Genomic DNA, 23090 nt, shown 5'->3' with positions numbered 1-23090 from the left:
TAAAAAAGCTCTTCTGACCAATTTACAAAAAAATATACGGTGAATTTATTGTTTAATTTAACCATGATTCATTGCGTTTACAAAGAATCAATTAAGAAAACAATAAATTGTGGTTAATCATTTTCCTCTTTCCTTCTTCATCTTATTTAACCGTCCTTTTGCAAATTGGAGTCATTAGGTTTCCTAATTTACCTTTCGCATGATTTTGTAACAATTATAGGTATATTATGAATGTACATACAATTAATTGTAATTAACTGTGCCTTTGCGCTAAGTTGAAATGGGATTGGGCAGGTCACGTATGTCGGATGCCTAACGACCTGTGGACTAAGATCAGCACAGAATGGTCTCCGAATAGAGACAGACGCAGGCGTGGCAGACCGAGGCGGAGATGGCGCGACGACTTGGATGCTTTCCTGGAAGGCTGGCCGGAGAAAGCACTGGAGAGAGAAAATGGAAATGGATTCAGTGGTTTATCATTACGTTTCCTATCCAACATGATCGACTAGTAAGAATTATGTGTGATGGGCTGTTAACTTGTCATCGTATCTATGTAAAAACTTCGACAGCAAGACAAATCATTGGGCTACAGTAATCAGTAGAGATGGATAAAATACCTGATGGATAATTTGCCAGGTTTTCGGTATTTAACCTATCTATTGCTCTGCTGACTCCGACAAGCGTCAGTTGTAACTATTTGTCTGTCTTAGAAAACGGATGTACCTACTATTTCCTAAAAGTTATATCGTGCGCACTATTTGTTTTCACACTTAGTTGGCAATCTTCACAACGTGTTTCGTTGGTTACTAAGAATTAAATAGTAGATGTATATTTTCCTCAAACAAAGTATACAAATGACTCAGACCTTGTAGCGAATCTTCGACGCATTTTCCCTTTCATTGAGAATACTGAAAGGAAAGCTATAAAAGCGAATTGGCGCTTATTGGATAAACCGGTCAAGTTGTATACAAAACGTGGATCAAGGGAAATGTGTGTTCGGAGACAAAAACACTACAATATTTGTTAGTCTGTACTGTACAATGATTATTATAGTTGAAAAAAAAGCACTATCTTGTTAACAACATGTTCAGATTCAATTGAAATGTTTTAAAGAATCATTAAACACTGTCGTATAGGGGACTATTAATAGATCAGAATATAAGCCAGTTCATATTCAGAATACCATTTCCATTATCAGGGACATAATATATTGTTAAATCTCCAACCCTATATTGAAAGTCCGCAAATCGCATTATGCTCGTTATATCAGCTTACCGAAAAGTGGTTTTTAACATGAACGTTACCTATTTAACGTCAAAATATGGTTCTTGAAACTGTTATAAAATAATAGTTTCAAAACCTACGTAACTAGTAACTAACAACAGTTGCAGGAATCTTTGTGTAGGTACTTAAAAAAAGGTTTATTAAATAAAAAAAAAAAAAGTGGTCGTCACTTATAAAAATAGAATATCCGTTGCAAATGAGCGCTCATAATGTCAAAAATATTATTAAAAAAAAATGAAATATGCTTTATTTACCAAAATAATTAACACATAGCGGTTGAAGTCTCTTTTAAGTTATTAGAATACTTGTGATAGAGACTTCGCCCCTCCACTGACAATGTTACATTGCTTTTGGTTATATAGCCATAAAAATTAGAATGTTACAAAACTTGTTATACTTACAAAGAAAAGTAAAAACGAAAATTTAAAGTTTAAAGCAAGTACATACGTGTGTGTGCGTGTGCGTGTGTGTGTGTGTGTGTGTGTGTGTGTGTGTGTGAATATTTTGTAGATAGATATCAATAGGATCCTACTGCTAAATCGATTACATGTAAGCGTAATTATTCCCTTCACTACATTCGTCAAGTATTACAACAGAGAATATATAATCACATACAATTTACAACTCCATTGTTACTTCTAAAGATAACTTCCACGAATTGTCAACTGTCGTTGTCGTCACTAAATGGGCGTAAATATAAAACGTTCTTAGTGATGTGTTAGGTATAATTTTGAAGACTGACTTTCAGAACGCCTCCTACCATGAGCAAATGATGCCTAGTCCTGTTTTCTTCTGTAATACAGAAAACATTAAACATACAGGATTTTGTATGCCCGTCTTTTGTTTTCTGCTTCCTTTAGCCAAAATTAAATATGCAAAATTCTCAATAAATGCGAAATATTCGACAAATACCAACAACGCGACAAAACTCGGATCCACAAACATGTTAAGCGTTGAGCACTCATAGGCGGGTTCACACGACGCCCATCTTATTAGCCAATCAACATCCATTGTGTATGTATTACACGTTACGTCACGATCCAACAAAAACCTGGATACAAGAGGTTGACTAACCTGCACAGATTCGCTGATGATATAGACACCACAATTGCTATGTGAATGTGTATGTATTGGCTTGTGTATACGCTCTTTGAATCGGGTCTTCCATCAACCTGCAGCAGAGGAACATGGTGAAGTGTGTTTCACCGAATCATCGATTGATAAGGAGAGTCCCAAGCGATGTTATAGGCTGTCTATGTTATGTTTGAGCGTAGTAGTCGAACAAACTAATGTAATTGGTCAGCCATCGAAGCCGGGTGTTCTTATTCGCACGAATAACGTGTCTCGTTTATGATAGACACGACGAAGCACGACGGTGACAAGTCATCGATACCTTCTGAATGGCACACCCTTTGTTGAATAGACCTATTCCATTTTGATGAGCTTATAACACTGTCCCGTAAATGAAGATTTCTCAGTGGTTTAGAACAAAATAGCATTTGTTTACCTCATTCGAAAATCTTTTCGAAAAATATCTGACCGAAAAGAGATTTTGATCGACTTAATTATTTTTGTCTCTTGGAGATTTAGCCAGGAGCTAACGAATTAAAATGCACTGTAATGTATTTACCGCCATTGTTACTCTTATATCTAGTATTTTTTAAAAGCAACCAGATGTAAACGTTTGGCATTTACTGCGAGTTGACGTCACTGGTTCTTTATTTCTCTTTAACCTACGCATTATTTCCAATTGACAAATCGCTGACGTAACCGAATCCAAAACATCAAGGCTTAATAATGAAATTACTGAATGCTATGGAAGAGTGGGGCTCCTAATACAGGTTTTTATCTACCTCTTAACTTAATACGCCCGTTATCCCTACAAGAATAGCAGTGGCAAAGCTACTAGTCCTCAAATAAATTAAATACAGCCACTCTTGATCTGTGTACTAACAGGTACCATTCCATCCCAAGAAGTCCATCATGTTAGACAGGGCGAATAAACCTATCTGAATAAACCTTTTTCGTGTACACTGAAGTGTTTTTTGCTAATTTAGGCAACAGGGGGATTAAAAACGCCACATCAAAGCAATTCATCTAAAAAAGCAATATTGCAATTTGACATTTGCGCATATAAAAGTAAGTGCGCAATGCAAACAAATGTCAAATAGCAATATTGCTTTTTTAAATTAATTGCTTTGATGTGGCCTTTTTAACCCCCCAGTTCTTGCAGTGATCTGTGCTAACAAGCTAGTGTCCCCGTTCGCACGGAGTTGCATGTCGTGACGACTGCAGATAGTACTTACAATATAATGTTAATCTTTAAACAATAGCTGTCACATGACCGCCTCCGCGATATAGACACCTTATGATGTTATTTACCTTATACATGAGGATATCCCACGCTGTTTATCTATTGATTGTGTTACACTTCTTGTTATTCCAGACATGTCCTGTACGTTTTTTAGAGAACGCTTACTGTCTTCGGGTAAGACACTATAAATTATAACTTTGTTGCCAGAAGATTTACCTTTCTAGCCCTTATAAGGATAACAAAAGTGTATATCAAAAATGTATCAAACCCAAAACTATTGACTACAAAGTTAATAATTAAAATCTCACGCCAGATAATGCATTCGAGAACCAAACGTCCGTTTAAATTGAACTAAACATCGCAAACTATAACGGAAACAGCATGCACATTGTTATCTTCCGAATTTCCGATCGCATCAAACAACGGTATTGTATACGTTCAGAAATTCGTAAACTATTCAGTGCTTACGGAATCTTCGTTCAGAAACCGTAACAGATTGGTGAGAGTTGCCTCTTCAGCAATATATTGTAAACAAGAAAACTTGACGCCATGGTGGAATCTAACGTATCTTTGAAAGGCGATTGTAGTTAACGAGTTCATTAGAGATTGTATTATTGTCTCCATTCGCATGTTGAATACATCCGTTTAGCAAAGTGAACAAACGAACTTTATATTTAATTCCTCTAGCCTCTACTTGTCTCATTTTTCAGCACACCTTTGATTCTGTAAACCTTTCTATAATTCTAAACAGAATTCCGCAAGGATGGAAGCCTCAATCAATGGTAGCTTCTGCCACGATTGTAGTATTATTTAGTTTTTGTCAGGCTATCCGTCCGTTACGCGCGTTGAATGCGACCCGACCGGCAAAGGAAGGGCATGGCCTGAGCGGAATCACAATCGCTGGGTCGTACTAAACATAAACAACATAAAATCACGATTTTATGGTAACGTATTTATGTATGTATGTTGGAATTTGTTGGAAAACATTTGGTCGTTGGATTAATATTTAATTTATTGTCGTCTGGCTAAAATAGTTTTAAATAAATTAGGTTTAATTATTCTTATTCTATAATACCTATTCCTATTACATAAGTCTGACATCTGTGCGCGAGTGTATTACGTAACATAGGTACTTTCTTTTTTAAATTGGCAGGCAGATAAAAACAATTATATTTCAAAGTTAATAATTGAAACTCTGTAACAAGTACGCATTCTATTTATAAGCGCCTTCGCTCACAAAATTGTGTTCAAATTGACATAATTCGTTACCCCCGACTAGGTTTCCATTAGGCCAACCAATTAGTTGCGTAAATGGGCCCTTTTAGCGAGGATGGCCTCTTTAGTGTAACGTTACTGGGTAAACTCTGGCTGTAGATACTTTTTTTGCACCGTTCCTTTGCCGCCATTAATTTGTTTTGTACCTAGTCGGGATTATGCAAATGCAACGTCGTTGGAGAATGGTTAGGTTAGTCAATAAAACATTTCAAACACAAAAACTTACTGCAAGCCAGTATTTTACTTCTATGTTATTCCTATCGTAGCAGCGTGTTAAGTCCACAAGAACGCATTTGTTTTCATCAGTTTATCAACATAATGACTGAAAGCACAAGGCTAAAATGACAGACGTAACAAAGAAACATTTGTGCAGAAATGGCCTTCAAAGAAGTGAGGTGATCATAATAATGAAAACCAACCAGCGGACCTAAAAGTATTATTAGATACACAATGTGTTTCATTTAAAAGCCATAAAATAAACCTATACAATGCTAAGTTTCTTAGAACTCCTTAATCTCAGAGAATGAGTTCACTTCTAACATAGTTCAATACATGTATTTAAGGTGATGTTGATCACAATAATAATTGCAAAAAGATTTTCTTAGGAAAGGGTGTTCCATCGTCTTCCCATCAAAAGAGGCGCGAACTCTTTCAGCTATAGATAAAAAATATTCTTAATATGCAACGTACTCGAGCTCCATTACATACATACGTTAAATAACTAAAATTCAACTGTCGACTGGAACTTGTACTAGCGTTACTTGTTAACTGGTCAGCCACTATCAGATTCTGTCTAAAGTATCTCACCTGTTCTTTTCTCTTGTCTTCAGCCAAACGAAGGAGCAGACAACCAGGTACTTTATGTGCTGTGTGCGTTTTGTGCCGTCCGTTTTTTATCTCGTAGTGTCTTGTTATGGGTGGTGGAACTAATTTGCGTTAATTGAAATTTTTAGTCTAGTCATAGTTTAGTTATTTATTTTCATTACTGTGCTGTGTATATGCGAGGCTAGGCTATGGCATGTGATAACATTTTAATTCATATTAATGTCTTTTTATTTATTTTTTTAAACATGTGTGCTATTTTTAGTGTTATTCTAATATTTAAATAGAATTGTACATTTTATTTAGATCAAGTTTAAAGTCTTAAGATCGAAACAAGTAGAAAGGCCATTACTAAAGTATAAATAGCATTTGTAACAATGTTATCTAGCCTCCCAAATACACAGTAGTTCATAACTCATAATCATAAGAAAGTTATACGAATGCAGAGTCGGGGATAAATAACAGATGTTAGCCACAGAGCAGTAAATGAGACTCCCGCAAGTTGCAAATTTGGTAGAACTAGGCCAAGCCAAACGAGTACACAGCATTAGCGCATAAACTACTGACAAATTAGCAAACACTCCCAAACTACACGCCGAGAGTTCATTTACTTTTAAAGGTATTCTCGCGCCATATTGAGATGCCTATTGTCTTTAACAACCGTAGAACCTGCTTCGAACAACGGCTTGTAAAACGCCAAGAATTAGTTTACATATTTGAGGTTGCTACGTGGTGACCCTAATATCCCTTTACAAACTACAGCCAGATCTTGACAAAAACATCCCCACATATTACTCAGGTAGAAAAAAGTGCTATGAAATACCTACAATGTCAAACACTTCGCCTAGCTTACAAAAACGAAAAACAAATATTATTTTTCATAAAAAAGTCGTTTGTTTGCTGAAAAGCTAGTTTTTTAACCGTACTTGTTAAGATGTCATCCATATGTCATCACCGAGCAAACTCTAGCGTTTCCCCATCTGTGTGTTTTTCTACACAAAAATATAACATTCTTCATTTCATTCATCAGGAAAAAAAATCAGGTTCACTTTTCTAGTAATAAATTGGCAAGAAAAGACAACCAAAATTTTCAAAAAAGCGAGATTCGCGGCAATTTTTGCCAACTTTTAAATAAACGCTGTTTTATTTTATCAGTGTTTTTAGCTCATGTCATTATTTAGTTGGTCATGTTGAGTACCTTATTTCTAAGGCAGAGTTTATCCGACAGTTGTTCACCGCGAGCGCGACACACCTGCACGATGCGCGGCGCCAGCCAGCCCCTGATTCCGGGTTCTCGGAGCCTGTCAACAATAACATCAGCGAGGACAACAACAACGGACCGATATCGCTCCGGGAGATGCAGAACATCGCCAACAACAACGCCGCAGCGTACATCGTCAGCGAGAATGAGGAACGCAACAGAGTCAGCCGTGAATCGGTTGTCGAGTTTGAGCCGCTGCCCAGTGGAATCCGCGCCGTCGATCCGCTGGAGCACTGCGCTGATTGGTTCGGTGAGTTCTAGTAATGATATTCAAAACTACTTTGAATGCAGTAGTTTGTTAACGGTTTTGTATGTATGTAACTTTGAACTAATTCCGATAAACAGTTTAGATCCAATTCAAAATACCTATACATATATATATGTATTAAATATACGGTCAAGCAAGATTGGACAAATATTGAAATGATTTCTACGCATCTCCTAGTAAATGAATCATGTCAGTTGTAATGCCAACCCTTTTGGTGCCACTGAGAAAAACGATAAAATTAGTAAGTAGCAGTAATAAGATTGGTCGTACATATACTCAGTACATTCAATGGACCGCCAATCATGGACAAGGAACATAAACTATGAAAAGTTGGCAAAACACCAACAGGGGTGGCGACTAAAGAGCTATAATTCTCAAATGTGTGGAAACGACTAAACGATGATAAATCATAGCAAGCCATTCATCATAATGGAGTTTTCGCAGCAGTATTGGCCATTGTTGCAACAATGTTTGTTATTGACGTTTCAACTGAATGTTTACGTTCGCAGGCGGTGAAGATCTTCCGAGAAACCGGTTGCAGTATCTAAGGGAAATCGGCCGAGGATGGTTTGGAAGGGTAGGTGCAGACATACCATTATTAAACAAACGGACCATTCAAGCTTTGCTGATCTTTGTAAATGGGTATTTTTATATTATTACATATAAAGTTCACGCCTATATCCCGTTGAGGTAGGCAGTGACTACAGAATTCCACTTAAGTACGATCCTGACACAGTACTTTCGCTTCTTCCACTTTTATCAGAGTGTTCATGAATGCTCCCAGGTTTAGAGCCCTCGGCTTAGTTATAACAGACTATATACTTACATTTCCAAATATACAATGTACAGTTTTTTAATATATGTGTGTATATTTCTATTTGTAGCGTAATTGACAACATTTCATTTTTACTAAGGTGCCTTAAATCGAAAACCATTTCGAGATATTTCTATGATTTACACAAAACACATTTTTTCAGATTTTTTAATTCAGTAATAATAGAAATATATTGAAAAATCCACGAGGTCAGAAGAGGAAGGCATAATAAGTTCAGACCTTTACATAAAAATTATAAAAAAAGTAAATGTCATACATAACATGACACTTTGTTTGCGACTTGTTTTAAATACGCATGCAAAGGTACATTGCATTATACTGCCTTCATTCTATCAATGGCAGAATCCAATTTTCAAAAAATATTTTTTGTAACTTCTAGTGGAAAAATCTTGAAAAGAAAAAATACGTGTCTTCTATTTAAACAAGTACTTTCGAAATAGGACAAAAAAACCACGGCTTAAAAATTTGAAATGTTGTCAATTGCATTTGTTTGGCAAAGGCCAACCCGATTGGGTTTAGACCAAACCAGTTCATCCTACTCAATTTTGAATAAACTTGTATGGCCTTGCTTGGACTGGCTTAGCCTGATGTAGAATTTGATCGATAACATTAAAATGCGCTATACCTAGAAAAGGCTCAGGTATCTATAAACACAATAATATGGAGCGGAAGCACAGTAAAATTGTGGTAAAAAGTGTCCGTAATAGCAATGACATAAGCTCTCGACTATATTACCAATTGGGGTAGTTAGACGTACATTCCTCGCATTACGAACTAAGTACGCCCACCTCGCCGAGGTTTCTGTTAAACAAGCGTGATAGGCGGTGCGTCGCATCGTCGTCTATAATGGTCAACTGTGCTAGTGAAAATGGCACGTAAGATAAATTAATAACTTATTGGTCCGGTGACGCACAGAACCTCACAATATTGCTAATCTCAATCCATGTAATTGGACCATTTGCTCTAGGGTTGCAACATGTAAAATTGCAACTATTATAAGCATTACTTGTGTACATATAATGTTATATTATTAAAAAAATCATGACAAACATTCAACATCAACGTTCATTTTTTATGACAAACATTAATAATTTTTATTTCCCTTATACTTAGCTCATTCACATTACGTGACTCCCGATATTCTAACATTCCTTTTTCCATCCTCAGGTGGTAGAAGGCGAAATCGAGGACGAAGGTGCGACGTCGACGGTAGCGGTAAAGATACTCAACCAGAACGCGTCGCTGGAAGACAAGGCGCGGTTCCTTGACGAAGCCAAAATATATCGTGACGTCACACACGAAAACATCCTCGCCTTCATAGCCAAATGTCTGCAGGAAGACCCTTGGATACTCATGTTTGAGCTATGCTCGATGGTAAGTTGAACAATCAGTACATTGTTGTTGATATTCTAGTAGCAAGCTTGAATATATTATTTAAAAAGAAAGAATAATGTACGCTGCGCACGTATACGTTCCACGTGTACATACGTTGTATTTATTTACTTAATTTGTGATGGACAAGAGTCTTACTAACTGGCCACGATTCGAGGAAGAGAGAGGAAGTCGAGGCAGACCTTGTAAAAGATGATGTGGTGATCTCAATGCTTATCGGAGAGATCGGCCGGAGATCACACAAAGGCGAGAGGAGTCGAAATATCAAGGAGAGGCCTTCGCCCAACAGTGGGATCGAATAGGCTAGATAAGAAGTAGTATCAAACTATACTCCATATGTTTGAAAAGAAAAAAACTAATTTGCAAATGCTCCTAATATTCTAAATATAGCTGTATTGCAGTCCATATCAGGTTTTGATTTCCTGAGCCTTAGAACTTATTTAGAGCCATAGTAAAAAAAACATTTTTGTCAAATGTGTAACATTCCCAATGTCTCTATTCCAGGATCTCCAGCAGTACCTGATACAGAACCGTCCGAAGATGGCGATATTGAACGAGGGCGGCGTGCCGTTGCAGTTGATGTGTGACGTCACGTCCGCGCTTGCGCACTTGCACTCGAGAGGATACTTATATGGGTTAGTAATAATAGGCGGGTTTTCATTTACGATTTTACTCGATAGTAAATAAAGATGCGATTTAAAATGAACCTAAGTGAAATGACTATCTAAATTTCACATTTTAGATAGTATAATATAAATGAATTTTAAAAGATGTCAGCTACTTCAAGGCTTCATCGTTAAGGATGGCCTATTTTCCGCAAGATATGCCATATAAAAATTTACTTGTATCATAAATTCAACACTCTTCAGCTAGATAGGTTTCTCCCGTCATCGCGCCGGTATATTTCATCAACATCCGTGAGAATAAGTGCTTCGGAAGGCACGTTAAGCCGTTGATCCCGGTTGCTACTTACTCATGTAAGTACGTAGTCGTTACTTGAGTCACGTCAGGGGCCTTTGGCGGCTCAATAATAACCCTGACACCAGGGTTGATGAGGTTGGTCGTCCACCTCACTACCCACACGATAGAAGATTTCATCAACATTATCGACAAAATGCGACGTTCGTTCAAAAAGTTCAAAAGGAAGTTAATCTTTTCGTATTACCGTTCCTAATTCTAAATTCTTCACTAATATACAATGCCACTGAAGAGAATCATATGCTATTGACACTGGATGTACGTGTGACTGAGCTTGCCTTGTCCACAGCAACGTAAGCAGCACTACGGTTCTGGTCCGCTCACCGACCGGCAGCGCACCCCGGGCAGTACTGGGCAGCTACGTCACAGCTGAGACGCCACACGAGTTCACCGCGCCAGAGACGCGCCGCCATCCACCTTTGCACACGGTAATAGATGACACCAATCAAAATTCAATTTTGTTAATCAATTTTGATTGATGTTGACACGGTAACTCTCCGCCCCGCACCAATTCGTATCGGGCCCTCACTTCACCCCCTCTAGGTTTTACTTTACTCTTAAATAGCCGTAAGCCACCAAAGAGTAAGGGGCAGCGTCCGTGCTTGTCTCACTCACACTTACGCGGTAGGTGGCACACGGTAACAATGAGATATTACGGATTACGGGCGTGAGTTTATGTATGTATGAATATAATAAAACAACCCGAGATCTATGCTACAATCCTATCGCAATTACATGTTTTTCTAATACTTTATTCTTTTTCAACTACACACAATGTTAAACTAATGATTTGTTTGTTTAGATGTCCAGCGAAGTATGGTCGCTAGGCACGTTGATATGGGAGGTGTGCGCGTGGGGCGCCGGCGTGCCGCCGCAGCAGCCGCCGCCGCCTGACCTGCCCTGTCCGTATCGCGACCATCTGTGAGTACACTTTATATTTACGTAAAAACCGGCATTTAGTTTGGTTTGGCTCGAAATATATTCTGGGGCACAAAAACACTCAATATTTAACGTCCATATCTTGTGCCTCGTATCACAAATAATTCATAATGACTGATCTCCCTCCCCAGATACCAAGTAATGCAGCTGTGTTGGAACCCGACCGCGGAGTCTCGACCGACGTCGGCGCAGGTGCAGGCGCTACTCAACCACTTGCACACGACACATGCGACCGCCCACAGCGCTAACGACGCCGCGCCAGACCACGGCTATGGCAGCAGCGATTTTGAAGAGCGCTGGCAAAGACTCAAGCCCAACACCATCCCCAAAATAGACGAACACGTGGCCCTCGTCCACGCCCCCTCCACCTCCATGGCCTCGCATTTCACCGGCTCTGAGGAATTCGACAATGCGCCCACCACGCAGGACACCCTCAGCGTCGACATGGATACTGCTGTCTCGCGCTCGAGCAGCATCATGTCTGACAAAGATCCCCTCTCCGTTCAAATCAAATCCGAAAGTCTGACCAATCTCCACGGTTCCCTAGAAGACGTCCGTAACATCTACCTCACGCACAATGAAACCGCTCTACTGGAATGCCATCAAGGTAATATAAGCCTCGAAGAGAGGGAGAAGGAACAAGACCGTTCCGACAGCTCGGTTGATCCGTGGGTCAAAGACCTCATAGCGGGCAGTCAGGATGACGTCAGCTACTATAAAGATGTGAGCGATGTCATAAAGAATCTCGATAACATCCTCAACTCGGAGAAAACTTCCAGTTCCGAGTCGAGTCACCAGGCCAGTCCGTCGAGAGATAACCTGAGTTTGGACTGCAAAAAAGATTACCCGGTTCAATCGAGCATGGTTAAATCTCCGGGTATCACCAATTTCCAAAACATTCTTGAATTGGGCTTCAATGCTCAACCGGAAGAACCTTGTGATGAGGATGAAGAGGTGGACAGGGAGACTATCGGGACTCTCAGTCATTCGTTTGAGCGTCATAGCGACACACTCAGTCAACACACGTTGGAGAACCTAACTCCTGACACGCCCATTAAGGATATGGACATTGTTAGCAAAATTGAAGACGAGAGAAAGGAAACAAATGCATCTACAGAAACGACGCGTCATGACACGGAACTGCCAAAAGAAAAAATAGATAGTAGTGATAAAAAATTACCGAAGTTAAAGGATTTATGTGTAGTCTCATTATCTAGTGTAAGCGAAACAAATGAACAATTGAATGTAAGAGAAGACTGTGAAACATCGTGTGATAGTAACTTAGATGAAATCGTTAGGACTCAAGTGAAACCTAAGTCAATAGATAATACAGTTCAAAATGATCAAGAGAAATCAATTGTAGAAGCTATTGAAGGAAAATTGATACAAGAATCAGAAGCGACAAAAGAGAATAACATAGACGAACTAATTGAAGAAAAAGGAGAAGAATTGAATAATGTTGAAAACGTAATCTTGCCGAATGTTGTGAACGACATAGCTGTCAATTTACTTGAAAATGAAGTTATTCAACCAGCTGTGGAAATAGTTTCAAAAATATTACAGGAAAATGAAAATGCTGTTCAGAAAGAATTACCACCAGAACTAGGTTTAAGAGAAATTAATAGAACTGAAATCGTAGCTATAGCGTCCAATGATAATTTAAAGGAAATCACAAATGCTTTAATTGATGAAGAAAGGAAAGTTTTTTGTGAACCAGAAAATAAACATGAAATTAAAGTTGAATCTCTCCCGTCATTGGATAAGCAAGAAGACTCATCATCTTCACCTAGAAACACACCTGAGCCAGTACAAATAATTGATAAGGAGGAGCATACAGAACCAACTCAAAATATTGACACTGAAAAGGCTGAAACTGCAGAAAACTATAAAGTAACACGCGCTCCAGTGTTGCCATCTGAAACAGTACAAAATGTTGCCCAAGAAGAAATTGAAGAAAAAAACGTTGTAAAAGATACAGAAATTATTGAAGTTGAAGATAATGCAACATCTAATATAGTAGCTACGAAAGCGCAGTCAAACGACAGCACTGCGTACATGGATCTCATTAATTATACTTCTAGTGAAATCGATAACAATAGTGAAATTCTACAAGACAGCAATGTGAAGAAGATCATACAGTCTTGCCTAGACCAGCCTGATAAAGATACTAATTGTTCTATAATCAGGAACGAGTCGACAGTGTACTTAGATCTGCCTAGTATGTTAAAAGATACGCACGACTTTTTACATTCGGAAAGAATAACTAGTCAAATTGTTGAATCTAATGATGTAATTTGCGCGAGCACGCCTAAGGGAAGCGAGTGTTCTGCTGATAATATTCTAGAAGGTTCTGTGAAAGAGAATGAGAACTCAGACTTATCAGTGACAAAGATCCCTGATGACGCGACTGTTAAATCTGAACAAAAGTTTGTGGCGGACATACTTAGTCCATTTGATTCGCCAACTAAAAGCCATCCAACAGACACTTACGATGAAAACAGTTCTGTTGTATTAGGTCCGTTCGAAAATTGCACAATCGAATACAAAGGTGTCAAAACTGAAGTCGATTTACCGAAAGAAGAGTTGTTGGCGTTCTCTTCTAACTTTAGCGAGATAAACCTTGAAACGCCTTCGCCGCTGCGCGACGGAAACTTCTTGAACGAAGTGCCAGACATCGTTCCTGATGATTTACAATTCGACGATTTGACTCTGAGTGAAGCGAAGAAAGAGGTACTCACGGATAACACTGATGAAACTGACAAATCAGGTACAACAAAACACGTGTCGCCGTCCACGCCTCCAAACTCGCCAGGCATATATTTAGCCTCCACTTCTCAACAAAAGTACTTAGTAGATATAGATTTGGAGCCGCCTGAGCCGTCTTATCCCCCCATAGAAACTGATTCTGGTCTGAGCTCGTTGCAGAAAGAGATAGACTTAAATCAAATTGAGCTGCAGATCACTACTAAGCTAGCGATGGCAGAGAATGAGAATAATTTGAATATAGAGTATTCTGGGCCACTTACTGTGGAAGGTTTAGTGTCGGAAGAAGACGCAGTTCTGAGAGAGAGTGACGCGATGCCTGAAGCTTTTCTGGCTGGTAACGGAGGATCAGTGGAAGACAATTGCGGCTTCAGCTTGGATGAAGAGTGTGTCAAAGCGCTGCGGAATGAACTGGAATTGAAGCTACCTTTAGCGCAGGTGAGTTTATGCATAATAATAAAAATAGTTTTATATAATATTTCCATTTCTGCAGAAAGCATATTGTCCAAAAAGAAGGATTTGCGCAAGATAATAATATCAGATCATATAATTAGATAGGACAGTAGGTTATAATATCCGCAACGCAAATAAACGTTCTGTTCATGCCAATAAACTTTCTATCTATCTATCTATCTAACGGAAACAGACAAGAAGCTTTTGTGTAAATAAATCTTAGACAGAACTTAATGTACAAGCTCTGCGTCCCCCAGGTGGCAGGTATCGAGCCAGCCGAGGCAGAGTGGGGCGAGCTGCCTCCACCACCAGAACTAGTCCTAAGTTACAGTGCGGCGCCGCCCGCACTTAGCCCCATCGCTGAAGAGACGCGCCACCAGTTAAGCGCATACGAAAATGACGCATGTAAGTATACGCACCTCATCAATTACTACACATCTTCAGAAGATAATTTTCAGTTGTACTTGTAGTAAACTAAGATGGATATGATAAACCATGCACCATGCAGCAGCTGCTTGGTTTCTAGGTTAATTCTTTACTCCCATTTCCGCAAAGAAATAACCTATATTACCTACATATAGTATACTTGGTACCTTTATATTCTATTAAAAAAAAAAACAAAAGTAATGTATTCTTGAGACGAATAACAAGATGGCTACGTTTTGTCTTGTGGCCCCCAAAAAGATACGTTACTTTAGGTATGTAAAATATATTTCCCAGGGAACACATCTAACCGCACAGATTCGTCGGAAAGCTACCCGGAGCCGTGCAACGACTCGACCGCGGAGGTCACTGACCTGCCCACGGGCGCCGTCGGCTCCAACGACCACTCCACGTACACCATCCTCTCCAAGGAATCCAAGCACGATACCTATACTATACAAAAGGATATACCTACTAGCAAGGAGTGAGTCTCTAATGTTCTCTTTTTCACTCCACTAGCTATGTCAGTTTTCTGATTTGAGAATAATATAACGCATTTGTTTGCTTAGATGATCTTATTAGCCAACTGCACAAGGAGTTATCCCAAGTTAATAGTTTTGAATGGAAAGACTTAGTTATAAAATATAATATTATGTCTTATTTATCCTTGATTGTTCCTTGCCGTGAATTCTGAAACTGTACTGTTAATTTCTAAGTAGCATAACTAATGAAATATATTAACCTATTGCAGAGCTACAATGAGCGCCGACAGTCTAAACGGTAGTCCTTACAAAAAGCCCAAAGCGCCGTCCCCAATTGACGACAGAACATACAACAAGAACGAAGACGAGAAAGTATCGAACTGCGAGCGGATCTCACAAGTTTCGCCATTCTTGATGAGTCCCACCACCGAGACGTCCGCGCCCGACTCCGTCGACAACGCTACTGGAGTGTCCACACTGTCCAAGACCACACTCCCGACAGATGCGAAACACTCCAAACCCTCGGAATGTCTCTCCAAAGCGACAAGCATCGACTCCTGGTGCTCGAACGATACTCTCTACAATGTAGAAGAGAACTTCGACGACCTAGTCATGGACGCCGACATTGCAGAATTCGAAAACGAAAGACCAGAATTGATGAAAAGCGCCAGCACCGAGACGCTAACCCGTAACGATGAAGAGAAGGAACACAGTCATTGTTCCACTTACATCGTGCATGACAGCAAATCCGAAGCCTGCGAGACATTCTCGCCGGATTCTATCACAGCCAACGACAACTATACTTACACAAAAGCGAAGACGGAATTAGCAGGCGCTACCCCGTCAGTTCTTACTAAATCCGAAGTAAACGATTCGACTAAGAATACGACTAAAGACCTGGCGTATGGTACTTTACCGTCATATTCGAACTGTACTACGGAGCTGGTATCTGGCATAGACGAGCATTGGAGATTCCAACAACCTGAACTAGTGAGACGATCTCCTATCGCAGACCAAGCCATTTTCACTCCGCCTAGATTCACTGAAATCAAAGAATCATTACCAAACGATAGTCCCCAGATAACTACTGAGCCTGTGAAGAAAATGGATAGTATTGACATTACCTGTCTCCAAGATGATATCAATAGCCATAAGTCTGAGAGCTCGGATAGCCAGATTTTAATCGACATTGAAAGTCCGCAATGTAACTACAGAAACGACATGGCACCGTCCGTTACTAGTACACCTTTGACCGAAGCTGTAATTGAAGATGATAATGTAGAGGTTATACATATGCAGCTGCCAGAGGAATCTGAAAGCGCTGAGTCTTTAATTAATAGTATTCCGAACTTCCAGACTTTTTTGCAATCAGCTGAGATCAGGCCGCAGGATATCTCGTCAGCTTCTTGTGAACAATTAAACAGTCAAGATACAGGATTATTGCTTGAAGGTGAAAGCAGGACACTGAGTAGGGACAGCAATAGAGACAGCATGGTCGTGTCTGATCGAACGCCGACTTATTCCGATTTCGAAAGCTCTGCTGTTATGAAACCTCAAGAACTTAATTCAAGGGATAAGTCTAGTCAAAGTATGGAAAGCGGCATGAGTTCGGGGGACTTCAGACAATTCGAGAACTCCGTTAGGGCTTGTCCTCAAGACCTTTCTTCTTTAATTGATGCAAGTTCACTTTTTCTGACTAACGAGAGAAAAGTGAGCGAAGTCGAACCTAACAATGAATCGGATCAGAATAGTCAACCGAGACGGAGTGTCGAATCAATTCAAACTGTGGACGCAAGTTCACCAGTTATTACGAATTTAATCGAATCTCACCATCTAATACCTAATATAACTTATAACATGGTTGTGACTGACTTAGATGAAGAAGAAACCGATCAACCACATTCAATTATCATCACAGAAGTGCCGCAGGCACCAAAAGAATTTAAAAACAAAGAGGTTACTCTATGTAAAGGAGTAGAACCTCCCAAAGAAGCTGTAGAAGAGTTAAAAGAAAGTCCGAATAGAACCTTCGACTCCCATACTGAAATTAATAATTTGAATCACACTTACGATTCCCACACTGTGGTCTCACCAGTTATATCTTCGCAAGAAACCTCTAAACCCGAAACTAAAGTCAATGATCGCGAACCTAGGGTCAACGGAGTTGATGACGCCACGAAAGAAATAAAGCATCACGCCGAAAAATCACCAAAAACAGAAATAAAAGAAACTAAAATCCAAACAGATTCAGAAAAAGAATTACCCAATGGATCAGTCACTGGTTTAGCAAAAGAAATAACATGCAATGGGAATGGTCAAAACTACGCGACAGTTCATTTTTTAAATGAAACTTTTGAAGAACTGTTGGAAAGCAATGTTGATGACAGTAAGAATGTTAAACTACCAGAGCCTAGTCTTGAAGAAACCAGTGCTATTGAGTTAGAGAGTCCTGACGTGAAAGGAGACGAGAAAACGCATGAAAACAATGTAGAGAAGGTATCAGACCTGGTGAATGGAGTGGAAGATAAAGTAATTCCAGTTACAGAGGATTTTTTACAAAATGAGAAGAAGTTTTGCACGCTAGATTCGTATTTTCCTCTGTTAAGTGATATCAGGTTCACTGGTGAGTGCAATTTATTTAAACATCATATCTTGACGAAATGTAAATCATCTCGTAAAGGAAAGGGTTTTTGAGGGCATCTGAGCCCAGTAAATCTAATTTATTTAAAGTTTCTGACATCGCTTAAATTTAACTTCTATATCCTAAATACGCAACGGGAAGAATTCGGTTTTATGTTTACTTTCTGTCTAGCAAAGAAGCAACTTAATTTATTATACAAAAAAATATCTTCAGGTCCAGCAACAGAAATAATGAGCACGTCGTTCACACAAGACTCACCGACGGAGCCTGTATCACCCGAGTGCGAGCAGGACAACAAACCCGACGCGGCCGCTGATATCGTAAAAGAGTGGGACAGCGATAGCGAGTCCCACTCCAGCAATTCTTCCAGTGGAGAGTTTATTTGGAAGGTTAGTGTTGGCTAAGAGAAATAGAACGAAGCTTTTTGAAAATGGTTACATTTAGGATTAGTAAACAAAAAACGGTTATCTTCATACAAGTGCTTACGTAACTGTTTGTGTTCGTATATCTCGATGCTGTAAGAAGGGCGTCCCACCAAGAGCAGTAACAGCGCAGGCGCGGCGCAGCGGCAGTATGAGCGCGGGCCTGCGCGGTGGCAGCGCAGTTTATCGTGTATCATGGATTTACTTGAATTATAGATGTTTAAATTATTTCAAAGACAAATAAACAGGAATACAACGTTGTGAGAGAATATCGTGCGGGATTTAAATATGACACTTAAAGCGGTTGTATTGCGGGCCCGCGTTGACACGGCCCTCTCACCTGCTCCTACTTTATGTGAACCATGGTATAAAAAGACCAGGTATGCTCAAAACTGACAGCTAGCATGTTCAAGGTTAGCCCAGCTAACGTCATCCGACCCTGCGTTGCCATTTCGTAAAAAATAAATTACCCACGTCCAATGTTTTTAATTTACTTTGCAAGGAAATTTTGTACTTTTAGTAAAAGATTTACGAACAGTTTTAATGATTTTTGTATACGTGACAAATATTAGTACTAATTAAATACATTAGTCAGTAATTCACTTAATTTTCAATAATAAAATTCGCGTCCTTGGAATGTTGGACACTTGAACACTTACGTCATCAATGGGCTAGCAAAGGCGGCTTGTCATAGGATTGAGCATACCTGGTGTTCTTATACCATGGCGCATGAAATAAGCAAATCATTACTCAAGCGCCAGGATGAAGGTAACCTATTGTTTCCTCTGTATTATAAGGCTGCGGTGAGAACAGAGGATTTCTTTAAGAAAGTACAGGACTAGTAATATGTTAGTTCTCCAATCTGGGAAAAACCCTGCGTCTTAGCTGGCTGGGAAAATCCCTGCGTCTTAGCTGGTTGGAAAAAACAGTCTGCCTAGTGCACGCTTAAAATTGAATCTTGAATTTGTACATAATTAGATTACAATTTATTCTGCTAGAGTTTTATTGAATAATTTTAATGTTATTAATATAAGTTGTGATTAATGCTGTGGCGTGGATTGAAGGGTAGCGCTTATTTGATTAAAAATGTAATATAAATTATAATCTAACCTGATGGAGTAAAATATATGCGACAGATTTATTCATGGTCAATAAAGCATCTCGAACCTACATTCGCGTTATAAAACAATGTTACAGTTTACAACTTAAGCCAAACGGTTGATAAACAGCTATTATGTTTTCAGGTTAGATTTGCTAAGCTTCATAACCTTAGGTATACGGCCTATATATAATATTAGTGCATAATTATTTATGCTAATAAACTCCTCAGTCCTGTGATAATATTTAAATAAGTGCTATAAACATGTACAGTGTTCAAACGTGTTTTTATAAAAGCTTAAAGCATGTTAATAGTACTAAGTAATTTAGCGAGAAAATTACTTTCTTTTCTTTTCTCTTACTCTAGTACCTCTTCTCTCGGAGATGTAGATCTCTTTTAGAGATAGGTAAACATTTACTTACCAGACCATGGAGAAAACGGTAACTTTAAATAACAAGGAATAGAAATAAAATGGCAGCTCCATAGCCCTGACACCAGGGTTGATGGGTTTGGTAATCAACCTCACAACCCACACAATAGAAGAAGAATAAAAAAAATACGTTTAAGCAAAATGTACATGTTTATAGTAATGTCGGTTTGGTGTCGGTGTGTTGCATGTAACGTGTCTGTGTGTGGCTAGGACGGTGACGGACACGAGACGGCCGTCGTGCCAACCACGCACTTCGACCATGTAAGTGCCATCTACCCTACATCACCAAACTCTTGGCTTGGCACGACATTTCGCGCTAAACTCTATAGTAACTACTTTGAAAATTAAAAATAAACACCATTTGTTCTCATATTTAATGAAGGACTTTCCAGCCAGGAAAGTACCTCATTCCGACGCATTTTACTTATGAACCGAAGTTCTTATAAGGGGAACTACTTATTTGTGAAATAGTGACTGACAAAACAGATTTTTTTACTTATATTATTTATGAGTACAGTAGACAAATGTCTTAAAAATGAAGGTGGTATGAACCATCATATGAAGTATAAAACCAAATTGATGTGCCAACTCAAGATAATTCGTATCATTCATCATGCATGTTTTTTCTGTATTCATCAGCATAGTGGTTATTCGGTATTGCATTGAGGAGCAAATGCGAACTGTTTCCGAACGACCAACTTTTAGTAGCTTCGTTTTTCATCTATTCATTAGACGATGTTCTATTTAGTTTCACTATAATTCAATAATAATTTAAGTTTTCTTTTTTATTACATTTAAACTTATTTTGTTTATTTAAACATGAAATCATCAATAATTCATTAGTGTACACAATTATAGGACATCGTTTATTTATCGCATCTCCATTTGAATGTTTTTTCTTACTTTTTCATCATCATTCTCATAAACAACCACCATTCATCGTTTAGGTAAACGATTGTCTTCTGTCCGTTTATGAGTAAGTGCTACTTAGTAGGAATTTAACTTGGAATATCAGAATATAATAATAGGTCGTTCAACTATGAGTATGTTGTAAGCAAATCGGATATGTAAAATATCTTACCATTTAATTCTACAACTTTATCCACTGCCCTGTTTATCAAAAAATACAAGGCTTGTATTACAAGAAGTTTTCTTGTAAAAATTGTCATTACTACATGAATGTCTTTATCAAAACTACAATATCATTATTTATTTCACAATATTTTACACTTGTATTTGCTGTTCATAAAAACATCCTTTGTAAGCTATAACTTGTAGAAAATCATGACAAATCTTGAGTCTCCAGAGGCTCACCATTCCGTCTCACAAGTTAACGGGCGAAACTGGTCCAAGAACCTCCACTGATGAGACTCGGATGTAATGAAAGGTTATGCTTGCCCTATGATTCTGATAAAATTCTATCAAATTGTGTGCCGGGGTTCTTTTTCCACGGTAATATTTATCCTGGCTATAAATCTGATAAAATACAGTGGTGGACAAAAATCGACTCCACCTGACGGACATAAGATTCGTTTACCTCCTTCCTTTTACCCAAAACTAAATGATTCTTCTCTATAGCAGCAGAAAGGCGGGTCACAGCCGAGTGCGCCGCCTCCGGGCGACGCTGCGCCAAGCGGGGCGGCGTCCGAGGGTTCTGCGGACTCGGGCTCCGGCAGCGAGGGCGACGAGGTAGAGTTCGTGCCTTCCTCCTGGGATTGCCGCGCCGCTCCCGCCAAGTCCTCATTGCGGAGCCTCGAACAAGCGCCGCCTACTGTAAGTGTGAAGCTATACCGCGCCTGTAGAGCTGTGCTGCTCTCATACGGGTCGCGGCGCTCATTCAGTACACTCTTGTCTATCGTGAGCCTTATTTGAACTCGCATTTCAACCCCCACGTCTAACTACCGCCCATGGCCCGGTACAGCGCTCGCAATCATACTATACTTTCTTTTTACAGCAAGTATGTAACTTGAAGAAAATTATGAAGTAATAATTTAATTTTTCAATAGATGTAGTAGTAATTTAAATTTTAAATAAATATGATGAAATCGCTTTATGGGGACTTGTAAAATGTGAAACATAATATACTTTTCAGTATTACTACCACAAACTGTTTGGCCTGACAAAACCATTGCTAATACCATTGTGATATAAACAGGACGGCAAGAAGCGTGTGGTGTTCAAGCGCCAGAAATACCATTGCGTGTACGAGTACCCGCGGGAGCTTACCGAAGTGGACACACACTCGCCCGCCTACCTGCCCGACCTGTCCACCTACTGCGGTAAACTATAACTTAATACTGTTTAACATGGGTATAATATTGTTTAACCGACAGAGGCACCCGCGCGAGCTTCCGGCGACGTGGACACGCACTCGTCCACTCTCAACAACAGCACATGGAGTTCATTCCTCCGTGTGCTGTTGTTGAGAGTAGGCGTGTTGCGTATTTGTGCTTCGAACTAACAAGTCGATTATTGTGGTTTGTAGTTATGTTATTCTACATATATAAAACTCCTTACATGTGTAACAATCTTTTACACTCAAAAGAAACTACTTATGTAAAAATATTTTTTTTAACAAAACAAATCGACTTCGAACGCAAAACTAAAAAGCAATAAATAAATTTACTTCGTCCAAAGTAATAAGTGTGTGCCAAGTAAATGCTACAACGACCCTACTACAATATCAAATTACTATGTACACACAATATTGTTAAATACCAATATCAGAGCAATGTCAAACAAAAAATCACAAAACAATCAGTATTTTATATGATACAGTCACAGTATTCGTTCAGCATTTATTTTTACATCATTGTAATATAACATTTAACTTTATTAGAGTGGGACCCATCGAGCGCCGAGGAAGCGGAGCTGGGCTATGGGCAGTTGTATGGAGCGCCCATGGACATGTACCAGCTGCGATCCGGCATTGCCTTCGGTTCGGGTATACTATTAATAATTTCTCCGACACTTTTATAAATAGAATCCTAATCTATCGTCGCACAAATC

General features: G+C 39.1%; 1 protein-coding gene across 6 annotated transcripts in view; it reads left to right on the top strand.

Annotated features, from left to right (window-relative positions):
- LOC126368681 (uncharacterized) overlaps positions 1–23090 on the top strand; it is a 43224-nt gene that overhangs the window by 16483 nt on the left and 3651 nt on the right. Inside the window, exons 3-18 of one of the 6 annotated variants that reach the window (XM_050012775.1) lie at positions 5704–5727; positions 6924–7206; positions 7734–7801; positions 9227–9433; positions 9956–10086; positions 10719–10857; positions 11232–11350; positions 11500–14569; positions 14842–14989; positions 15305–15491; positions 15759–18112; positions 18344–18519; positions 20292–20342; positions 21663–21854; positions 22237–22360; positions 22921–23025. In XM_050012775.1, the coding sequence (XP_049868732.1) occupies positions 5704–5727; positions 6924–7206; positions 7734–7801; positions 9227–9433; positions 9956–10086; positions 10719–10857; positions 11232–11350; positions 11500–14569; positions 14842–14989; positions 15305–15491; positions 15759–18112; positions 18344–18519; positions 20292–20342; positions 21663–21854; positions 22237–22360; positions 22921–23025 (7378 nt within the window). Of the gene's footprint in view, positions 1–5703; positions 5728–6923; positions 7207–7733; positions 7802–9226; positions 9434–9955; positions 10087–10718; positions 10858–11231; positions 11351–11499; positions 14570–14841; positions 14990–15304; positions 15492–15758; positions 18113–18343; positions 18520–20291; positions 20343–21659; positions 21855–22236; positions 22361–22920; positions 23026–23090 lie in introns of all 6 variants that reach the window. The other 5 variants (XM_050012776.1, XM_050012774.1, XM_050012777.1 and 2 more) reach the window with 5 other exon arrangements.

The sequence above is a fragment of the Pectinophora gossypiella genome, chromosome 8 (assembly GCF_024362695.1).
Source record: "Pectinophora gossypiella chromosome 8, ilPecGoss1.1, whole genome shotgun sequence".
Lineage (NCBI taxonomy): Eukaryota > Metazoa > Arthropoda > Insecta > Lepidoptera > Gelechiidae > Pectinophora > Pectinophora gossypiella.
This window is presented reverse-complemented; position numbering and strand designations above follow the sequence as displayed.